This window comes from Armigeres subalbatus, chromosome 2 (genome assembly GCF_024139115.2).
Source record: "Armigeres subalbatus isolate Guangzhou_Male chromosome 2, GZ_Asu_2, whole genome shotgun sequence".
In the NCBI taxonomy this organism is placed as follows: Eukaryota; Metazoa; Arthropoda; class Insecta; order Diptera; family Culicidae; genus Armigeres; species Armigeres subalbatus.
Genome location: NC_085140.1, coordinates 187,065,228 through 187,089,942, shown reverse-complemented (window position 1 = coordinate 187,089,942; position 24,715 = coordinate 187,065,228). Strand labels below are relative to the sequence as shown.

The window sequence follows — 24,715 nt, the reverse complement described above, 5'->3', positions numbered from 1 at the left end:
TTGCTTCTCGAAGCACATTTAGCACAAAGAAGAAGAGTGTTGGGGAGATTTATAGAATTTTGCAATTGAAAATCGATTTTAAGATGTGATCGGTAGATTATCACCACATACAAACAGACGTAGGGCGTAGCTATGGTAAAACTTTTTGGGCCATGTTTTATTCCTATTTTACGTTTGCTCCTATGGAAGATCCATTAATTACATAACGGGAAATTTTCAACCCCCCTCCCCCCTACGTCACACTTTTTGTATGAAACATCTGAAAATTTTGTATGGATAGTCACACTTCCCCAACAACGCCCCTTCCCCTTCAAGCGTTACGTAATTTATGGCACTCTACGAACTGCTTCACCTCTTTGGCTACCGCTTCTCGCCTCTTCTCATCGCTTCCACTATGCCAGGTATAAGCGATGTCCATACATTGCTCATTGAATTAGCTTGCACGCGGACGCTTCGCTTCTCTCTCATCTCTTCTAATCGCCCCTCTTCTCTCCCAGTATGGGATCAGCCTAAAGACCGTAACATAGTCACGCGTTTGCATGCGCGAACGCGTCTAAGACAAACGAGTTCCTCTTGCTAGTATTCTGCTTTACGAGTGCTTGGACGCGCTCCGCATCGCTCGTCGCGTCAGTATGTCATCGCCCTAAGAGGGCGAGGTACGCAGCGAGCAAGATGGATCGATCACATGGAAGGCGATTTGCGGACCCTCCGCAGACTGCGTGGCTGGCGACGGACAATGGTCGGAACCCGTGATTTGATGAACTTAATTGTTTTGTGCCCAAACGGCTGATATGATCTAAATAGTGTCTTCAGAGAAAAAAATCACAAAAATATTGCCCACATTTGAGCTTATTTTATTTTTCAATAGTTCCTACTATTGAAAAAGTTGAAAATTTAACTTTTTTCACAAACGTGATAAAAAAAAGTTTCTTCCACAAAGTTGTAGATCTAGCTTTACTTTTGGAGTTATGAGCGTTTTTTATGGAAACTCCCTTAAATTCAGTATTTTTGGTATAACTTTTTTTCTAAACAAAACTCAGATTCGTGATGCTCTCCAGGAATGTGAGCACTAAAAAACTACGTGTTTTGATAAAAAAAAAAGCTTTGCTACGACAACTATATCAAAAGTTATGGAATTTTTAAAGTGAATTTCACACTGATTTCAATTGCGTATAGGGGAGAAGGTTCGTCAAAAGTTCGTCGAAATTTCAATTTTTTTCTACAAATTTAATGACTTTTCTTAATCCTTACTTCTTACATCTATATTGAAACTTATGTAGGGGTCGTACACTTATTACGTAAGCAATTTTTCTGGGTTTTTCAACCCCCCTCCCCCCTTGTAAGATTTTTTTCATACAAATGATTTTTTATTTATATGGATCGTAAGATATTTACCGACCCCCCCTCCCCACAGCTTACGTAATATGTGTACGGCCCCGTAGACATGAGGAATTCATAAAGCAAAAATTGATTAGATGCACTACCCAAAAAGTTGATTTCAAATCTCCCTGATTTTGTAATGCTCTTTGTTTTGGACATCTGCGAGAAAGTAAGGGACACCCAATAAAAAAGTGTCGCCAAGAGGCGTCGGGAGTCTACGCTACGGTTCTGCTTCCACATAACGTATATATTCACATCTGAGTTTTCAGAACATATTCTCTTTTCTATTTATTAACCTTAATTGCTTCATTCCTTCTTGTTCTCTCACTTCCTTACTCCCTGACTAACCTTATCTTTGCAGCGGTTCCTTCCTTGTTCTGCAACCACCTTCCCTCCTGCTCTGCGAAGATTCGGCTGCAGATTGGTGGAGGCCTCGACCACGTCTGGTCACGCTTTTGTTTCGTTGACGGATAGCTGATTCTAATGCACTTTACTGTTTGGTAAATCGGAAATTTAACCCCAAGGTTTATGATCCCTATCTCTTATCATTGACTTTTCCTAGAGTCCTAAAGCGCATTTTTTCGACTGGTGGCATTTAATACACATTCAGACGGAAATAAAAATTTGGCCGACCTAACCTTTACATCGTGATCAGTATTGAGATTTTCATTTTCATTGGGAGAAGTCACCCGATATTTACATTTAGGTCCCTTACACTCTCATAGAAAACAAAAACAATGAAAAGAATCTTACCATATTTTCAAAGATTTTTATTTTATTAAAGAGCGTCAAGATATTGTGGACAAGCTGTCTCGGTTTAAGTAATGTTATTATTACCACTTCCATCTCGAAAATCAGGAACAACATAATCATTCTATAAACTAGTCATCGTTGTTTGCTCAAATCTATTAAAATGATTCAAAAAATTAGATTTCAATACAAAGCAAACCTTTCCATCATGAGCGCACGTAATGTGACTGATTACCGGGAGCCCACTACATTTTCGTTTGGTCTCTTGAAAATGAAAATACCCTGTTTTCGCTTTCGCTGATGTTCACGTCACGAAAACTGCATATTGCATGGTTGGTAAAAATTAAATTATTTCTTTAGCCCGTAGTTCAATCAGGCCCACTTTCAGTAGGGAATAATGGGACAGGATTCCTCGTCTAATGCCGCTTCTTGTAGTGAGAGAATTGGTTAAGAATAAGTGCGAAAAAATTAGCTGGACTTTTTGCGACTTTTGCGCACATACATCACCTCAATTCGTTAAATAATCAACTTAGTATTTAACATTAACATTAACTATTTAACATGATGAGACTCTGAGCTTTCTATAAAAAATTGTTTTTGAAGTGAACCTTTAGCCTTTACGGACATTTAGTTCATGAGAAGGGCAAAAAAGAGATAGGAGAGTTTCAGAAAGGTAAAAGGTGTTATTTTATTAGATTTTTTTTATATGAAGAAAGTCTGATAACAAGTCAACGGGAATTTTCTCAACTAGAATGAACCTGCATGTGACTGTTATTCGAATGAAATACATACCTGTTTGAATGTGAACAACGCTTTTTCCGGGTGTTTGACCATGCTGGGGGGGCTATCCGGTCGGCGGGGACTGTCCGGGCCCATTTCTGAACCGCTAGATTCCGAGTCCTGCATTCGTTCCATGTTACCCGTGTGAAATGTGAGCTGCTTCCGGCGATGCAGTCTTTTGATTTCTTCTGTGATGTTCTGTGCCATTTTTTCTGCAAATTATAGAGAAAAACGTAAAAATTTGGTTATTTTCTATAAGGTATACTGGGGGAAGTAGAAAAGGAAAAATCGATAGTGCATGTTTGAACTAGTATAAAACCAGTTTAAATGATCTAAATGCATTCAATCAAAATGGGCTATCAAAAACAGTAAATTTTGCACCAACTGTGCGGTAATTCATACTATTTTTCAGTGGCGTCGCGTAACCTAACTTTGTACCTGTGCACTGACCAAAAAAATGAAGATTTTGATATTTTGACAGCCCAAATGATCTGAGTCGTTTAAACTAATCATAATCCTGTTATTCTATGCATTTCAGCACACTAATTCTTTAAACTTAAGTCCAGTGCACAGATAGATTGAGGTTAGGGAAACGCCACTGCTATTTTGGTTGCTTGAAATTTATGGAAAAAGATTTAAAAATTAGGAGTTGTTTTTACACTTACAGGGTGGCCACTGAAATTTGATTTTCAAATTCCCGGTTTTTTCCCGCTTTTCCCGATAAATTTTGGCAAATTTTCCCGGTTTTTATTTAACTTGAAAACAAACAGGGTAAGAATTTTGGAACTTTAACTAGGTGTTTTATTTCCTTACCAAATCGGAAGTCGGCGTTAAATTGAAGCAACTGATCATTTGTAACGAATCTTTGAAATAGTTACATTAAATGACCAAAAACGTGCTATGCAAAATGCTTTAATCAGCAGACACACTGACATTGTGCGCCAATAAATCCACATGTAAACAAAACATGCGGCTTGAATGCGTTTTGAAGCTTTTTTTAGCGAAATCATTTTTCGGCGAGTGAGCAAAGCGATGCGATTCTATCCGAGAATTCAAGCGCGATGCTCCCCTTACAAAATCGCAAGCGAGTTGGCTCGTGCATGAAGCCTCAACGATTTCTGTTTTTTAGTTTGGTTGGCGATCTATAGATTGTCGTTGTCTGACAGTTGATAAATAAATGCAACTTCACATCGTTGAACCTGATCTAATGCAATGCGTATAAAGCATTTACTGCTAAAAAATTTTAAACACAAAAGACTTTGAAGTATGCTCTTTTGACTATAAAGTATTCAATTACGACTTCAAAGTACGCTCTCTCGTGGGAGAATGGGACTACACATAAAAAGGAATAAATATTATGCACAATTATGACTATCTTTTATTCACAAATGATTAACATTTATGCATAAAAACAGGAAAAATGTGTAAAACTTCCTTCCTTTTTATGCATCAAACTTTATTCCTTTTGTGGGTAGTCCCATTCTCCCACAAAAGAGTGTATTTCTGCCCAAAAGAGCATACTTTCAGCTGTGCGTGTACTGCTTTGTGCTTTATTTATGTGTAAAAATGTAATTATTGTTTATTACTGGGGACATACTCGCTCAAAAAATAAAATTTCTATAGAAGGCCTTGTGTGTTTATTTCTGTGCGCAAAAAAAATCTCGCTTATTTTCGAGCATTTATCCTGAATCGATTTGCTCACGCCAATTGCATTCGTCGGAAAATCCTGTCCCATTGTTTCCTAATGCAAATTGGCCAAATCGAACATAACCTTCATAACCTTCTACTATATTAGGTTAGTTGTGGAAAAATATTAAACTAAAGATATTTCACTCTTCAAAACATTATAGACAAAATCACGAACTATCAAAAAATTACCATTTTTCACTCGAAATTGATATCAAAATGATCTAATGACAACACAAACTGGATTCAGAAAAAAGACTTACTTAATTTTTGTACCTCAAACACACCATGTACTTGAGTAATAAACAATAAACAGTAAATCTTTTCCCTAATCAACTTTATAAAAACTTTTTGAATTGAAGAATTTTGAATTTAAATTGACGAAATTTTGTTTTTTCCCGGTACAGGTCCTGAATTCCCGGTTTTTCCCGCTTTTTTTCCCGGTGACTTCAATTTCCCGTCTTTTTCCCGCTTTTCCCGTTTTTCCCGGTTCGGTGGCCACCCTGCACTTAACCCAGTTGGATGGGGTGAGTGGAAACTTCCGCAGGAAATCCTGGAGGAACTTCCGGAGGAATTCCTGGAGGAACTTTCGGAGGAATTCCTGGAGGAACTTTCGGAGGAATTCCTGGAGGAACTTCCGCAGGAATTCTTGAAGGAACTTCCGCATCTTCTTGTCTTATTTACCATCAATTGGGTTGTTTAGCAAAGAAAAATATGAGTTTAACATAAAGAGCATGCTTTGCTGATCTACAAATTTTTTTTTTATTTTGTTTGAAAACCTTTTATTTACATTTTTATACAGCAAACAATAAGCCATTTCAATCGATTGAATGACACTAAGATTCATAGAATGACAGTTGGCCCATGCAGCATAAAAACAAATTTTTAGTCCCATAAAAATTTAAAATGCAAATCAAAAATAGTTCCGGTGCTCCAAAAGTTCTGAAAAATTGGGGTTAGGCTTAGTTTTTTATGCAGATTCAGAATATGTAAAAACATATATACCCCTAAACAACCCAATTATTTATCTCGTCCCATTCCTACATTTTATTTCTATTTATTTATTTGGTATCTCTGTGTTTACAAATGGGAATACGCTTTTTTCAAGTGTCACGCTACATCCAAAGTTGACGGACTTTCTTTCACTTTCACTTTCAGCTTCCTTCAAAAAGTAATGCGGTCACATATACTTTTTATTACATCAAAATGATCGTTGAAAAATTTCAAAACTTTTGTCAGTTGGGTTCTGCAAAATTCGGTTCCTTTATGCCTCAAATCATTGGAGAGAGGTACTGAGAAGCGAAAATTTTAGTTGTACAATTGTTTAGTATTTCGAGCTTAATTCAAATTTGGAAAATAGTAGGTCCACAATTTTTTCTAGGAACATTCCTTGATAAATTCCAAAGAGATTTTCATTTGGGATAAGCGAAATTCGTTTCCAATTCCGAGTTATAGACATTTTAGTATGAAAATAGCGCTCTAGAGAGCTGTTTAACTAACCATCCTTCCCCTTCCTCAGCATTCGCAAGGACGTGGCCAGGGCAGATCACGACTATTGGAGAGTGCATTGCTTCCATCTAAGAGTCCCAAATCAATATCTGTGGTAACGGATGAAAGTGATTCTACTTTCAAAACAATAGTCTTGGCTTGTACCACCTACGAATTTATGGGAATTGCTCAATGCTAATTTTTAGAAATTCACGACTTTTTCCCACATTTCCCGATTTTCCAACTAACTGAACTATCTGGCCACTTTGCGATAATCTTGTTCGTAGTTTGCACTAAAATCAAAATTTGATCGCAACGTAATTAATCGCAAATCATCCCGAATATATATTTCTCTAATATCTTTATTAAAGGAGGCTTTACAGCAAAAGATGTTTTAGTTACTAGATAAAGATTGTCGCTGTCGTCGCTGTCCGGAACATCTTTTGCTGGCGAGGATAGGGGATCTAAATGTCAATGAAGGAAAAATTCATACGATTTGACAGTTTGATACCACACATGTTTCGGACAGCAGAACAAAGGGAACCGAAGCGACAATCTTTATCTAGTAACTAAAATATCTTTTTTTACAGCCCTTGGCTGGCTCACCTTCGTTTTCACAAATACATTCGCACCCTCTGTTACGAAGTGTGTTGCTGGCAATAAAATCTAAGCCGTGCAAATATGTACGTCACCATTTGCTGTTTACATTTTCCATCATCCACTAATACACTTGCATTTGGTCTCCTTCCTCACCTTCTATCTATTCTCATTGATAGTACCCCATAAAAAAATTGACAGCTCCGAAATTTCACGATCATCCGACGAAATCGGGCGCCTACCAAATCGTCCAATTTTTACACCGACGACGTCGATTGTCGTAGGCTCAAGGAATCAATATTCGGGCAACGCCTAACAATATACTCTTTGTCACCAACAGAGCTTGTTACTGACAAACGCACCTAGCGACAAACCTTTATCCGAAACGGAACACAATATGACAAGAATCATTTATCTTGCATGCTCTTATATTTCCAAGAATACGATACTATTTTTGTAATCATTGTTCGATTCTCAAATATTACCATAAAAGCAGAAACTATGGTAGCATAAAACCGAAATTTGCTCTAAAAATAATGCAAAATAACGGGTTGAAAAGTTAGCAACAAGATTGTCTTCTTTTTTGTTGCTGACAAAAATTTTCGGATCTTTGTCATTATTATCTCCGACAAAAACAAAGCTTTGTCGTGGGTTCGCTTTTGTCGCTTGTTTCGCACGCGCATTCCAGAAAAATTGATTCCCTGCGTAGGCTACATATTTTCGTCGCCAGATTCATTGAACGATTATAACGTGAGCAATCGGTTGCCTATTTCATCGGTAAAATAATCGATTGTGTATTTGGTGCTTATTTTGATAGATTCATTAACAGACGAAATCGAATCCCCGTGTTCGTGTTCATAAACATAGAGTGAAAAAAGTAAGTATTTGATATTCAATAATGTGAGGATGACCTTTTTTCTAACATTTTAGTCACATTTTCCTAACAATCCTACGTTCTTCGGTAGTAAGCGATTAATAAAGGTAAGTGATCACTTTTGATCGATATTAACATATGTTTCTGATTCCCAGAGGAATTGAAATGTTAGAATACAAACCATTTTCAAAATCAACAAAAATGCAAATGCTACAAATATGCAGGGCTGTTACAAAATAGTCGAATTCCAATCCGCGAAATCCGCGACTAGCAAATTGAAAACCGCGACTGTAAAAACAAATCCGCGACAAACAAAAATATGGTTTCTTACTTATAATTACACGTTTTATAATTTTAAATTTTTTCAATATTTTTGCTTCTAATCTATTGGCATATTCATCAATAGAAAACAAAATGAAAGAACATTCACTTATTTATGTAATATATAAAACTGTATAGTATATAAAACTGTATAGTATATAAGACCAATTTTTTTAAAAGCAAGCGATTCTCTACATAACTCTGCAGGGGCCCGAGCAAAGTCTGACGAATCTGATTTAAAAGCACTCATGCGAAATGAAACCAGAGGTGGACAGGAACGGTCCTAAGGCCTGCGATTTTTTAAGAACTTGGATAATATTCACGATTTGAAAAATGATGTCATTAGCACTACGTATGAGTTAATGGATGGGTATTGCTGGTATAGCAATACGGCAGACTCGTTACGTTGTTCATTTGCCGGAAGAGCGTCAAGCGAAGATAACATGCACTAGACATTCCAGAAGAGGCCGTAGGCTTCATGGTAGGCCACGTACACGATGTCGTTTTGCCATCTATAGTGAGCATTACAACGTCGTATGTGCTATCCATCGTAGAATTTGTTTGGAGTCTCAAGACTCAAGTTCTGTCAGACAGTTTACTGCAACTGAGTAATCACGAACGAACTCTCAATGGATATAAGAACAGCGAGGAATTTTGAAGCGAAAGTAATGGAACAAAAACTAGCCTAACAAAAAGTTATTGGAATGCATAATAGAACAAAGGATGAATACTGAATGCTTTGAATGAGATGCCTGCAACAGTGTGAGTCATGTCACTTTAATAAAGAAGAAAACAAAGTGTGAGTCATTGAGCATGGTACAAAACTAGACGCAACTGATGGTCGGGCAATTAAAAAACAACCTCTCGTTCAACCGACGATATTCGGATTTCTGAATATCGCCCCAACCAATGAAAGGCAGTCTGATCCTTTCTCACAAAGAGAAAGGTCGAACAATCCACAAGGATTTTCTGTTTGGCAGCTAATATTGGCGAGAATGGTCAAAATGTAGCATTCCCAACCCAGATCTCAATGCTTCAGCTTCAGCAGCAAGATAACATACCACCGGCGAACAGCGCGCATAGAAAAGATTACTGCGAGACATTCGAGGATGCAGATGAACCATATTTGCACCACCCTGAGAAAAAAGCCATAAAAAACCCCAAGATTCCAAGCACACGGTGCCCCGGTAGACCGTTATTATAAAATAAAAATGTCCATCAAAACCAAGTACAGGGCTCGATTCCTGTGGTAATTCTGTCTGGACCAATTTTTAAAAAAATCCCTAGAAGGATTCTCGAGAAATCTTGATTTGAAGTTTTTAGTTAAGAAATTTCAAAACAATCCACATAAGAATCCAAAAATATCACCAAAAACCCTGATTAATCCACCTAGTAGATGTCCAATTCTTCTTGTACCTGCCGGTCGGAAGTAACCACCAGCTTTGCAGGGTTGCTGTCCGGCATTCTTGAAATATGCCCTGCCCATCGTACCAGCTTTAGCTACCTTCTGGGTACTGGGTTCGCCGTAGAGCTGGGCGAGCTCTTGTTTCAACCTTCGCCGCCACACACCATTCTTTTGCACAACGCCAAAGATAGTTCTAAGCACGCGTTGCCGTTATTAGAGCTATACATATTTACAATTGACTTATCTTACCAAACTGACTTAAGTATGTTTTTGTATGGCTCACTTGCTCGAGTTTAGTATAAGTGTTGCTTTCGATGTTTAATTGAAGGAGAAGGAGAGAAATAAGAGCAGAGTTCGTGTAGCATAATAGTAGTTCGAAGCTGTTATACTCGATCACAGCACATATTAACCGATCTTTGATGCCAAATCTCGTCAAAGTTCTAGTCAACGGACTAGAAAAAGCATGTTTGATATGTAAGCCAAAACCTATTCCGGTACCTCTACAGAACTCTGAGAAATGATGGAAGCTGCGGCTTTTTCCAGCTGCTAGCAAAGCCATCAATTGCTGCCTCAAAACCATGCTCGAGTTTCAAAGAGCTGTATCTTGCGTACACTTTTTTAAAATCATTCAGAACTTGCTGATTGAAATATTAATTAGAAAATTGTTAATGTTTAAGCAGAGTAATGACGTAATCCGAAAGATCGGGATTCTAGTGAACTCTATGCAATTTGTTGATGCCTCATCTGTACTTGGTTCACCCATAAATTTACTCAACATGGCGCTTCTTGAGCAGCTTTAAAATCGTATTAACAATTCCGAACTAGATGTGTAGTGACGGAGATAAGCAAAGGTTCATTTTGTTTCTTTATTAAAGTGTTTTAAAAGTTCAAACATTGAATATTTTATCTTCGTCGTAACCGAAAACCCCGAAGAATATGCACAAAGCTTGTAATTTTTTTTTTTTTCTCTTGCGCATTTTCCCTGATGTTTTCGTTGGTTCTCGAGATATCATTCTATATGCCGAGCTCACTCTTGAAAATCGTAGCTTTTCCTTACCGCCATCTTTGGAGTCATTACCAGTCCGATGATCTTTTTGCGGAGAAATCTCAGAATATGACAAAGCTCCGTCAATTCAATTGTTACAGCATCTGACGAAGATCTAACCTGTTATATAATGCTTAATAGCTACACTACTTTAAACAAATCTTTAAGCTGTTGTTTTTTCATCAATTTGTCCGTACTACAATCTTCACTTCTGATGCTCGAATACATTTGTGAATACAATAAAAAAATACAAACTTTAATCTGAATGGCATTCAACAAAGAATCTGCAGCCTGCACGTAAATTCATGAATGATTCTGAACGAGAGGTAGCATACTTGAAGATAGACGGCTTCAAGCCATACAAAAAACATAACATAATCAGTTGTAAAAATTCATAATTGTAATAAGGCAACAAATGCAAACTGGTTGAAAACAACACTTTTTGGACGGCTTTGAAGGTATTTTGGGAATATTATTGAATTAAAATATAGATTCTTTTGAAATTTCCTTATTAAAAACTTCAAATCAAGATTTCTTGAGACTCCTAAAAATTGGTCCAGAGGTGCAGAATTACCACAGGAATCGAGCCCTGTACTTGGTTTTGATGGATATTTTTATTTTATAATAACGGTCTACCGGGGCACCGTGAAGCAATTAGCGGCACAAAAGTTCTAAGCAATAAAATAAATAGCTCTCGGTATTTCGGTAATCCAGAAATGCAATATGATCGATCTGACAATTCGACAGACTTTCTATGTGTCCACTTAAACCAACATCCATACGACTATTGAAAGATTATTCAAATACTATGTGTTTGGATGTCGACGGGTTGTCTATTTTGCAAACGCCCAAATAAATGAAATGTTGAATTAATTTAATTGAGGGAAATCGCGATTTTCGCGAGTGTGTAATTATTAATCCGCGATTTTCGCGACAATATTTGACGGAACCGCGATTTTCGCGACTGGAAGGGTAAATCCGCGACAAATCCGCGAAATTCGCGAAAAACGCGAAAATCGCGAAATCCGCGACTGTTGTAACAGCATATTATATGCGATTATGAGCTTGTTTTAAAATATCATGACATTTAAGTGTTCATAGACATGGCCATGGCTCCGTGGATGGCCGCGTACACAATGGCTTTTTGCAGTTGAAGAGGACCTGAGGGAGCTCAATGTTCAGGGCGAATTTCTGCTTTTTTACAGAATCATGAAGTTCATGCGATGACACACATGCCACCCGATTTGATAAACCAATTAATCCCCCTATTTCGTAGGATTCCATTATTTTCCACATCGATGAATTTATAGATTTAATCTAATTTGCTTAATGATAAAATTAAATAAACCAATTAAACACCATTTTTCGCGGGTTTTTATTTTTTTCAATTTTTTTTCGAAATTCAATATGATCTGCTCCATGATGAAATGTATTAGCCCAATTAAATACTATTTCATCCTGATTTAATTATTTTCCGCACCGATCAATCTATAGACTTAATCTGATTTGTTCCATGATTAAATTTAATAATTCGTTTAATCACCCAATTTCGTCTGATTTCAATAGTTTCCATACCGATCAATCTATAGATTAAGTCTGGTTTGCTGTACAATAATAATTAAAAACTCGAATAATCACTCAATTTTGTCTGGTTTCGTCACACATCATTGAAATCGAAATTGAACTATTATTCACTCGATATAGTAGACGTTACCCGAGCAAAGTCTGAAAACATAAAGAGAGCATATAGAAAACATATTTTGATATAGATATCAAATTGAAATCATAATTTGTTTTCAAATATGAATCATCATGACTGATTACATATTTTGATCTCATTTTGTTGTTGATTTCTAAATTATATTATCTGACATCAAACTGTGCACTTATTTTGTTATCGGAACAAATAACAAAATTAGTTTTCGATTTGCTCTCATCGATAGCAGGAATAGTTTTCGATTTGATATCACAGTAAGATTTTTCTGCTGTAGATTTTGATCTTTTAACCGTTAAAACGACCAAAAGGATATCAACCTGAGTTATCAAAATTAGTCGATTTCACAACAACAAAATTAGTTATCGATTTGCTCTCAAGCTTTGCTCGGGTAGTCTACCGATTTTGTTTGGTTGTAACGCGACGGTTGTAACCCCTGTAAAAATCCCATAAGGCTCGGTGAAACAATTTATAAAATAAAATAGGTCGATCCCTGAGAGAGAGAAGACAGCTCGCTTTGTTTACATTGATCCTAATGTCACCGCGAACCAGTCACTGCAAACCGGAAAAGTTATTACAGCAATGCACCTTCAAATGGTCGTAACCAAAATCATCTGCTTGATGATTTATAGTCATAACTTTCGTCTTTAATTGTTACAGTTAATTGAACTGATTATCATTAATGCTCATGATCCCGTATTATGAAGAATCATTTTTATTTCGCGATAGGAAGTACACTACCATTGAAAACGGTCAATTCACATTCAAGACAAAATTTTCAAAACGACTTATCTGCTTTTGTAAACAAATATTCAAACGACGATTTGACGAATCTGATAGCTCTCCCATGCAAACCAACACCATCAATAGGTAGGTGAAGGATCCCACTACCTGTTGATGGTGTTGTCACCTAGATTTGTTGAGTTTCCACGGTTTCCTCACAAACAAAAAAGAAGATATCAAGCATAATTTTTCATAAGGACGTATGTAACAAAAGTAAACGAAACAAGGTTTTTAATACAACATGACAATCACACACGACTTTATATAATACGCATCGATTTTACTGATTTTAGATTTAGAAAAATTGAAACGATTTTAAAAATATTGAAAAAAGACTTAGTTTTTAAACGGTTTTAGAAAAAGTTTTGCCAACTTTCTGCAAAGGATTTCTCGAGTCATCATAATTGTTACATACGTCGTTATGAAAAATTATGTGTTCTTACCGGTACCGTTGGAGAAACCTGTATTTCGGAGATGATTCGGAATTTTCATTCCCACTGAAATGCGCGCGTTAAAGTTCAAAAACGACACCAATTTATTCGCGAAACTGTATTGAGCTCATTATGATTGACACAATTTTAATTAGACGCTTTTGCATTCACGATCGGAGACTAACTGAGCTGCCCTGAGTATATAACACGATGCGCAGGGTCAGCGTGGTGAATATCTTGCGCGCCTATAACCGATCGCGGACGATCGGTGCCTAGCTACATTAGCATCTATAGGTAGGAGTACGTATATTGATAGTGATAAGAGCAAAGAGAGTAAGAATACTCCGACAATGTGGATGATGTTTGGTTGCCAGTTCTACTGCATTACTTACTTCTGAACATGCCGGCCGCCTTGAAATCATAAGGATTTCAATCTAAAACTAGGCAAAATATTTCTACCGACACTGTTGTTACTGTGCTGTTCAAATGCTATCTGCTACCTACTGCTGGATTTGTTTTTACTTCGCTATTTTTATGTACTACTGAATTATTCAAGTGCTTGACTCATTTAATGCTGACTGTTGTCCATGAGGCGACGTTGGATGGGATATCGCTCTCACGATGCAAGTTGTGCATCACAACGACGACACTGACAACGGCTTCGATGATAACCTTCTGGTGGTTTCTGTGGAGTGTTGCTTGCTGCTCTGATACTCGAACCGTCCAATTTCTCGATACGATTGAACGGTGGCTTCTGTCTGGGAGTTTCTGCGCTGAGCTGTCCATCTTCCGTTGTCTACAAAGGCAGATTGTCGAAACGTATCGCCACCGGGGTGGCTGCGAAGGAATTATCGAGATCGTTCGTCCTTCGTTGCTGAATGCTGACATCAATCGCCGCTAGAAATGAGAGGATGCTTTTACCATGAAAATAAGAACTATAACAGAACTTGCCTGGAACGGAGGCCACTATGCCAGGTGACCCCGGGAGTGCCCTATGCACAGGATGACGATGATGGGTTCATCGCCCCAATTGAACGAGAACGGTCAGGAGCGGTCTACTATGACTACTACGAGGCTGCGACGGTGATGACTTGCCCTCCGATCGGGTTGATCAGGCCCTGTGGATGACTCGTCAATTTCGTTTGCAGCGATGCCGAACAAGGGTACCAAATGCTCGGTGTTGATTTGTTGGAGCTGGAGTGCTATGACCTTCGACGATAGTATGTTTATTTCTTAACGGATCGAATGAATTGACGTCACAACGATTTTTGATTGCAGGACGAACGACATGGACATCAGAAATGGAGCATGCTTGACGGTAACCAGAAACGATGAAGAACCCAGAAACGATGATTGACGGAATGGAACAGCGTGGACCAGAGAATAGAACGTCGTCTTCCAGATGGCCGGGGTCCCCAAAGGGAACCGACGGGTGGCTATGGGGATGAACATTCCATGAGTTTTTGAAACATAATAAAATACAAACATTTAACTGGAAAGCGGAGGCCCTCATTGAGAAGACCTCCGCGGTGCCGGGGCACCATTGATGGAAGAGTTTATTGCTCTTCGTCTGTTGATGCGTTATCCTTAATTGGAATAACGAAGAATTTTGAAAAGGCTCTGTTGAACATCCCATCTTTGGTACGAACGTCCACTATTCGGACGTTTCCATCCGCACCGGTGTAGATTTCTACCACTCGTCCCAATTTCCATTTTAGTGTAGGTAGATTATCCTCCTTGACTAAACCATAGTGTCGATCTTGATGTTGTTGCGCTTTTTGGACCATTTGGTCCTGTTGTGCAGGTCCGAAAGATATTGGGTCTTCCACTTTCGCCAAAGTTTTTGCACAAAATCTTGTGATTGCTGCCAGGCGGACAAGCGATTTTCCGGTATCTCCTGGAGATCGGGTTCCGGAATTGCCGTCAGAGGTCTGCCTACGAGGAAGTGTCCTGGGGTCAGTGCAGCGTAATCGTTGGGGTCGCTAGTGAGAGGAGTTAGCGGGCGTGAATTCAAAATCGCCGCCACTTGCTGAACTATAGTGTGTAGCTCGTCGTAGCTTAGCTGCTGGTTCCCAACGACTTTACGAAAGTGACACATGAACGACTTTACCGCAGCCTCCCATAATCCGCCAAAATTTGACGAACGGGCCGGAATGAAGTCGAACTGAATTCCTTCATCCTCGGCTGTACGGACTACGGTATGCTGAAACTGCTGGTCTAGGAACTGGAGGCGCAACTCTTCCAATTCTCTGTTGGCCCCTACGAAATTGGTGGCATTGTCGCACATGACCACCTGCGGTTTTCCACGAACCGCAACGAATCGCTTGAAAGCAGAAAGGAAAGCTTGCGTCGACAAATCCGCTACAACCTCCATGTGAACGGCTTTCGTTGCCAGACATACAAATATCGCCACGAATCATTTCACTGGTGTGCTGCCGCGAATTGGATATTTGATGTAGAATGAACCACAAAGATCTACATCAACCTTCAGAAAAACGGCTGCAGGATTGACTCGAACGAACGAAAGATCGGCCATCAGTTACTCGTTTACAGTTGGCTTGTTCCGGAAGCATGTAAGACACTTGTGGCAGACGGTGCGAGCCACATCGCTTGCGTTTGTGGGCCAGAATTTTTCTCTGACGGAAGCTACCAGTAGCTGCTGACCAGCGTGGAAAAGTTTACGGTGGTAGTGTTCCACGACTAACTTGGTGAACGGATGACGATGATGTAAAATCATCGGATGTTTGCGACTCTCCGGGATAGGTGCATGAGCAAGCCGGCCGCCAACTCGAATCGTTTTCCCAACCATAATAGGATTGAGCGCATGAATCTTGGACGAAGTTTTTACTTCTCGACTGCGAGACAAAGCTGCTACTTCTTCGGGAAAGCTATCCCCCTGGGCTAGGCGAACTAATACTTCAGTCGCTTCGTTCAGCTCCTGCAGCTTGATTGTCCCTGAACGTTTGCTGGCGAGGTTGTTTGGTGAACAGTTGTGAACGAATCGACGGATGTATGCAACTAATCTAACGAGATCAGTGAACGAAGATCGAAGAGCGAATAATTCGCTTGGCGATTTCGCTCGAGCTGGCAGCGCAACAGTTGATCGTTCTTCTAAAAGGGATTGTTCGATGTCTGGTAGAGGGACTGTACAGCTGGGCCACATTGCACGATCCTGCCGCAACCAGAGTGGGCCTTCAAACCACAACGTTTCGTATTTTAACTGTGCGGGAGTCATTCCACGCGAGATAATATCTGCGGGATTATTTGCACCAGCAACATGGTTCCATACGCCGCTGCTAGTAATGTGCTGGATCTCCGAAACACGATTTGCAACGAAGATTTGCCAGCGAGATGGTGGAGAAGCCAGCCAATACTTGACGATTGTCGAGTCTGTCCAAAAGAACGGTTGGAACGTAATCTGAACGCTATGGCGGACCTTTTCGCTGCGGAAAGTTCGAGTCGGGGTGTTGATAGGACTTTCTTTTTCCGCTTCAGGTCTTCCAGTGGTGCAACCCTTGACTTGGCGGTGATAAGCCGAGCAGTTATTGTACCATCGCTAGTGATACATCGAAGATAAAGACAGGCACCATAAGCGGCATTTGATGCGTCACAGAACCCATGCAACTCTACCGTGGCAAGATCGTTGGAGAATGACACCCAACGGGGTACGGTGAGAGTATCCAATGCCATGAGATTCCTTCGAAATTCGGTCCAGATCCTCTGTAGCTCCTCCGGTAGCGAATCGTCCCAGTCACATTTCTGCTTCCATAAAGTTTGCAGGAAAATTTTTGCTTGTACAACTACCGGACCAATCAACCCGAGTGGGTCGAAAATCTTTGCTAGCTCCGACAAGACGGTTCTCTAGGTGATACCAGCCCCAAGGTTTGGTATGGTGAATCTGAAAATGTTGGCTCCTGGCTCCCAAATCAAACCAAGCGTTTTCACTGCAGAAGTTTAATTCGAAAGAAGTCCGCTCATCCCGAAGTTGAATCGGAACGTCGGAAAGTAACTCATCGCTGCTGGAGCTCCATTTTCGCAAAATTAAGCCGGCTGAGTTTGTCAGATCTATTAAATCAGCTACAAGAGCCTTGCCTTCGTCCAGTTTATCTGTTCCGGTTAATAAGTCGTCGACGTAAAAGTCCTTCTTGACAGTCTTTGCGGCGACAGGATGTGTTGTTTCGCCTTCACTTCCTAAGCGTTGCAGACACTTTGTTGCAAGGTAAGGTGCGGCGCTAGTTCCATAAGTGACTGTGGTCAACTTGTACGATTTGACGGGTTCATCCGGGCACGATCTCCAAAGGATGCACTGGAGTAACTGATCCGCACGGCAAACGCCTACCATCCTATACATTTTTGCCACGTCTGCAACGAGTGCATGTCTCCAAAACCGGAAGCGTAAAGGCAATGGTGTGCAGATCATCCTGGACAACTGGACCCACCATCAACCCATCATTTAGGGAGATTCCTGTTGTCGTGCGGCATGAAGCGTCGAATACGACCCGGAGTTTTGTGGTGGTGCTGTCAGGCTTCAATACAGCGTGATGTGGCAAATAGTAGACAGGTTCTTCTCCTTCTAGTACTTCTTCCATATGGCCCATGGACTTGTATTCCTCGATGAAGTCGAAATACGCCTCTTTCAAAGCACTGTGTGTTGAAAACCGACGCTCTAGTCCATGGAATCGCTTTAAAGCGTTAGCCTTGGAGTCACCCAATCTTTGAATGACAGCTTCCTTCTTTGGTAGAGTGACTACGAATCTACCAACTTCATTGCGGATGGTAGTTCGTTCGAATATTTCTTCACACGCTGATTCTTCCACGGACAACGTGCCTCCAGAGTGGCAAGACTCGAGCTCCCAAAATTTGGTGAGCAGATCGTTGAGATCAGGAGAAGTGATAGGGTGAGAATGGGTTCGTTGTGGTACTGTAGATGATCCAGGTACACGGCCAGAGACAACCCATCCAAAAACGGTTTCATGAAGAGTGGGTCCACCGTCGCATAGTTTGATCTTGCCTTCCGCCAGTAAATCGTAATAATACTCAGCACCGATGATCATATCGATTGATCCAGGCTCAAAGAACGTAGGATCTGCCAACATCAGGTGCTCTGGAATCGCCAAGTGCTGCACATTTACGTATTCGGTCGGCAAAGCGGATGTCAGCTTGGGAAGGACATGTAGCTGAATTTGCTCCGCATAGGAGGAGATTTTCAGCGACCGCGGCATTACGGTTGCGCTCACCGTTCTTGATGATTTCGTAGAAGTGCCCCCAATACCGACTATAGACAGGTGATCAGGCAATCCTACTAGTTGAAGCTTCTGGCAAAGACTCCGAGTGATGAAGCAGTATTCGGAGCATGAGTCGAGAAGCGCTCTTGCAAGCTGCATGTTTCCAAATTGGTCTGTTATGCGCACCAAGGCGGTGGACAACAGAACTTGACGAGATGGAGTATTGATGCTCACCGGCAGTGAGTTAGTGTTATGAGAGGGAGTACGATCTGTGGTGGGTTGTGGGTGTGAATGTGTGCTTGCGATTGGGAATGAACTTGTGTTGGGTCCTGGACCTTGACTTGGTGTGGCATGGTTCTGGGCGTGTGGCTGTGTTTGTTGGTTATTCGCTCTTTGTGTTCGTGTTTGTTCTTGTGGGACGGAGGAACCGATCTGTGACGATGTAGCAGCTGCTCCGCCTTCTGTTGCACCGGAATGAAGAAGTGTATGGTGCCTCCGTTGGCAGTGTCGGCAGACACCTTTCGTGCAGAAACGAACTAGATGCGACGAAGAGAAACAGTTCAAGCAAAGGCCACACTTTTTCACCTTCTCGTAGCGTTCAGGCACTTTCATTTTTAGGAACCGCAGGCATCTAAACGCTGAATGCTGGGATTCTCCACAAAAAGGACATCGATTCGAAGACTGCATCGAGGCATGACTCACAGTTGTTTTCTGTTTGCGGTATTCGGTGTTGGTGGAAGGTTTTTCTGGAGCAATTGACTGGAGCACAGAACACTGATTTCGCAGAAATTCGATGAGTTCTTCGTACTTGGGAACCTCCTTGGAGCAATGATGCGACTCCCAATAGCGAAGCGTTGTCGCATCTAATCTGGAACCCACCATATGAACTAGGATGGTGCTCCAGTTAGCGGTATGCTCCCCAATTTTCTCCATCATTTGAAGGTTCCGATCATATTCGCTGAGTAGGTGATTCAGCGCTTCGTAACTTTCGCGCTTCATCGGCTCTACAGCAAACAGAGCGTCTAGATGGGCCTTCACTATAAGCTTTCGATTCTCGTAGCGTTTCTGCAGCAAATCCCAGGCGATTGCGTAGTTTGCTGATGTCATCTCCAGTGCTGCAACTTCCTGCAATGCTTCACCCACTAACGATGACCGTAAATAACTAAACTTGTCCATGTCGGACAGCTGACGGTTACGGTGGATTAAGCTCTGGAACATGTCTCGAAAAGTAACCCACTCTCGAAGACGACCGCTGAAGCTTGGCAATCGCAGTTCTGGCAACTTCACTGTCGATGTAGGATTAACTGCTGGTAGCGAAGCAACTGGAGTCTGTACTGCGGGTGCAGTTCCTGGAGTGGATTCGTTCTTTAACGATCGCAAGGACGAACGCAGATCACAATAAACGTCTTCGGTTTCCGCAATTACTTCTGCGCTTTCTTTACATCGCCGTTCGGCCAGAATCTCCAATCTGGCAGTTCGTTCCTCGGAGCTTTCCTTCGATTCTGCTACTCCTTTTCGTCGATTCCTTCCGATACCTCTTCGATTTTTGACCGAATCGGATAGAATTTCGCCATGGCCGCCTCCAGCATCTCCAGCCTGGTGTCGATGTGTAAGTAGTGCTTCTCCTTCTTGAACCTATCGATAAAACGCCTCACCCCATCGAAGGTATTCTGTAGCTGCCGCGCTTGCCGCTTCAACTCCTTCAGCTCACTCGCCATCTTTTATTTAGCACTCTCCGTCTATTATTGTTAAGCACTTATTGTCTGTTTAAACCGCAATAATTGAATTGAATCAATCGCCAAATAGTCTGATCAACACTTAGTCGTCACAGTTCACAGTGAATAAGCATCACCACCACTTTTTTGCGTTTGAACTACGTCCGCACTGTGATTGATTCAATCAATCAATGAAAATTGAAAGTTATATTCACAAATCACTTTTAACACTATTAAACAGCAATTCGATTATTTCGCGATTCCTCAACGTCCCACGGGATGACAGTGACATACGAATAGGTTGACTGCAGCAGGGGAACCAACCGAGCGAACAACAAGCCAGAAAACGCCAGCAGAAACCAAGACCGTCAATCGAGAGGACACAAGGATCATATTCCAGAAAGAAAACCGCATGCAACTAAATCGATGTTGATTGGCATTGTAGCATACCACTTTTATTTATTCAATTCACCCACGAATCAAACGGTGCGCATCTCATGCATGATGCCACCACAGATCAAATCACTCATGCAGTTATACTTCCTCTTAACTACATACAGCAGCTTACATACAGCTTTTCTGTCGATAACTGCCCACTGCAACGGTATCCTTGGATCGATCGATCCTCTGATGACGGCAAGAACCGGTCACTTCCTTCTCCGGTACCGATGATCTTCTTCTTAAGATGTCGATGGATTCTTCCGGATTTGCACTGCTTTCGAGACGGCTTCAAGCTAAGGACACTGCACTTCACGATGGCGCCAAGCCAATAAAAGTTCCAATTGTTCACTGGTCGATGATGACCACAATCCAATAACGATGGCCGATACTAAAGCCACCCTGCACTATTGTCCCGCGCACGATACCGATTTCCTCAGGTTTCTCCGAATTCCAACGGTCAACCGGCCCGTATCCGGCTCGAAGGACCAAAAATGTTCTTACCGGTACCGTTGGAGAAACCTGTATTTCGGAGATGATTCAGATTTTCATTCCCACTGAAATGCGCGCGTTAAAGTTCAAAACGACACCAATTTATTCGCGAAACTGTATTGAGCTCATTATGATTGACACAATTTTAATTAGACGCTTTTGCATTCACGATCGGAGACTAACTGAGCTGCCCTGAGTATATAACACGATGCGCAGGGTCAGCGTGGTGAATATCTTGCGCGCCTATAACCGATCGCGGACGATCGGTGCCTAGCTACATTAGCATCTATAGGTAGGAGTACGTATATTGATAGTGATAAGAGCAAAGAGAGTAAGAATACTCCGACAATGTGGATGATGTTTGGTTGCCAGTTCTACTGCATTACTTACTTCTGAACATAATGCTTGAATTATTTTAATCAAATTTTTATTTTCATCAGTGTAGTTGATTTTGCTTGCTGGGAAATTAGAACTGTTATAGTATAACCATGTTTTAATGTGTCGTTTAGTACCAAGCACAACTTAGCATATGGTCAGTCATATGACATGACTCGTACCCATCCCGGAATCATGTGGATTATGAAACCAATCACCTGGATGAGCAGACCAAATCTCTCTAATTTTATTCTTCTTCATCCACCACCGCTGCCCTAGCTGCCTCAGCCATCATCGGCCTCTAGCCGTGAACTCAAAGCGATGCGATGAGCGATTGCATCCATCGCAACCGCAACCAACACCACTGCACCCGACTCGGGTAGAGATGAATAACAAACAAATAACATAATAATAACAAATTTTGCTATGATATCAGATTTAGTTATTCCTATGTTATTTATAAATAACATAAAATAGTATCCCAACAACAAATTTTGTTATAATAGTAAAATTAGTTATTTATATGTCATTTTAGAAAGGAGCAGAACAACAAATAAAGAACAAATTTTGCAATCATAGCAAAGTGTGTTGTTCTTTTATCATTTGCATTTTCAACATATCAATAATAACTAATTTTGATATTTTCTTCAAATATTTTGCTATTGGTTTGTTATTATAATAGCAAAATGATTTACTTATGAGTTATTTGCTAGAGTAATGTCTGTTATTATTTTTGCTATTTTAGCAACTATATCAAACAAAAAAATATCTTATTTTGTTATTCAGTTATTCATATATTAATAGTAAAATATGATATTATTTTGCTGTTTTCTTCTACCCGGGGACCACCACCATTGAATGACAAAAAAAATGCGCCTACTTCTTTCATGCATATTCGCAGACCCACCGGCAGTTCTACCGCTGCTGGTGACTGCATGCTGTCGCTGTATAGGTAAACAGCGAACAAACGAACGAAACAAAAAATGCGCGAGCAAAAACCACGGCAGTACGCGCTACTGTCACAAATTGTAATGACTCGCCACGGCAGGCACTGCTTCTTTTATACACGAAGAAAATCTTCCGATAGACCCGAAGGGCCGTGACATACCGCATTCTGATGTCCGTGATAGGAATGGTTACATATGAAATTTTTACTGGCTTTGACAAGAATTAAAATTTTCAATAGCTTATCGTTAATAATCTTAAATTTCAATGAAATAGGCAGAATGGTGGAGAGTGTCTGAGTCGATTGATATATAAATAATTATTATTAAAATCCATTGAAAGATAAAGGCGCTAGTAACGTTCAAAATCTTCCCTTCCAGCGTAACGCTCTCGATTTCCAATTGTCATCGGCTTGTTGCTAATTGTGTACCGTCAAACGGGGTGACTTGCAACACTTTTCAAGTTTCTCTCTCAATAATTCTGAATTAAAAGGATTTATTCATTCTATTAGTACATGATCCTTTTAATGTGCCCTAATATTAGTGATTAGACATATAATCAGACATATAACAATAATTAAATTATGAAAATAATATCAAAATAATGGGTGTTGCAAGCCACCCCTACTGCGGGGTGACTTGCAACACTTCATCGAACTCAATCATAACATGTTTTTGAACAACTTAATCATAGTGATTTTTCATCCTGGATCATTCTGTCAATGCAGGGGCCTTACTTGAGGGATCTCCCTTCACTCATTCCGATTTTTTTACGATTTCAACGGATCGATTGATATTTTTAAGTCATTGGTTTGAAAGTGCTTTATGTCGGTTTAAGAATGGTGTGCACCATCACCATTCCCTGGATAGTTGTTTTTAAAACGGTTTTCCTTTCTTTCCCCACCATCCAAATTACCACGATTATGTTAAGATCATTATTTTGAAAAGGCATTTCCGCAGCAAGCAGTAAAACATCCACAAGTGTTGGATCTTCTGGGGATTCAACACTGTTTGACCACCGTAAGTCTTAGTTTTACTGTTTTCTGTATTGAGATAATGTTAAATTGTTGTTAGAGGTTGTTAGGGACAAATCGTACCGCCAAGCGGCTTCCCGGATAAACAATTTGTTTATTAACTTCTACCGCTGCCTTAATCAAAGTTTTCTTTGAAAAATTAGCATACATGCGACTTCCTGCAGGTTTCTTGTAGTTTTGCTGCATGATAAAGGAATTCTGTAACATAAAATCAATGCTAGTTTGAAAAAAAATTGTTTAAAAACTTAAATAGCAGTTTTTATAAAATAAACTATCGTTTATCAGCTGTTGCAAGTCACCCCGCAGGGGGACAAATTTCAAAAAAGTTGATATTTAAAAAACAAACAATTTTATTATTTTATAGTTTTTGCGGAATTACATACCTAATTAGGTACTGTAACTGGAGAGGGGATCGATTTTGGTGAAATTATTTTCAATTTGCTACACGAACTTACGATTTTCGACGTTCGACTTTCAATTAACGAAACAGTTTCACAAAATAATACAAAAAAACAACAGTGAGTTATATTTTCACCTAAATACCAACTAGGCACAACAAATACAATGTAAACTAGGGATGCGTGATGACATAGGTCGATGTTTGGGTATATTTTTATTGTAAAAAAACAAAAACTTGTGGAAAACCCAAGTGTTGCAAGTCACCCCGTTTGACGGTATATCTAACAACCCAAAATATGAGTTGTTTTTGTTCTGACATCAATTTCATGACACCCGTTGTTATCAAAAACAGAGAAAGAAATGCACCTAGCGATAGCAGTTCGATCCAGGGATAGTTTTCGTGAATTATGCAAATGTTGCTATGCTTATAGATAGTGGAATATATAGATGAGCGAAAATAAATCCTCTGTCTCCAAACGAACTGTCAAACGTGTCTCCAAACGAGCATGACGTCACGATTTCAATGCAAACGTTAAGGGCTGTGACGTCATATGGGCGTGCGCACGGGCAAAAAAAAATTGACTCAGCCATGCTTTCGCTCATCTATAGATTCTACTATCTATAGCTATGCTTAGCTTAGGCTGCTAACAATAGTCGCGAATTGCCAATACAGTACTTTACCCTTACGTCAAGATTGAATAAATTAAATAATTTTGAGATCAAGAATTAGTAAAATCGATGCGTATTATAGAGTTGCGTGTGATGGTCATGTTGTATTAAAAACCGCATTTTGTTTACTATTAGGGAATGTCCATTATTTACGTAACGCAAAAATGGGT

The 24,715-nt window shown here is 40.1% G+C and overlaps 1 protein-coding gene across 3 annotated transcripts in view; it reads right to left on the bottom strand.

Moving 5' to 3' along the window:
- Window positions 1-24,715, bottom strand: part of LOC134211386 (akirin) — a 31,745-nt gene that overhangs the window by 4,842 nt on the left and 2,188 nt on the right. For all 3 annotated transcript variants that reach the window (XM_062688187.1, XM_062688188.1, XM_062688189.1), the window contains exon 3: window positions 2,923-3,122. In XM_062688187.1, the coding sequence (XP_062544171.1) occupies window positions 2,923-3,122 (200 nt within the window). The remainder of the gene's footprint in view (window positions 1-2,922; window positions 3,123-24,715) is intronic.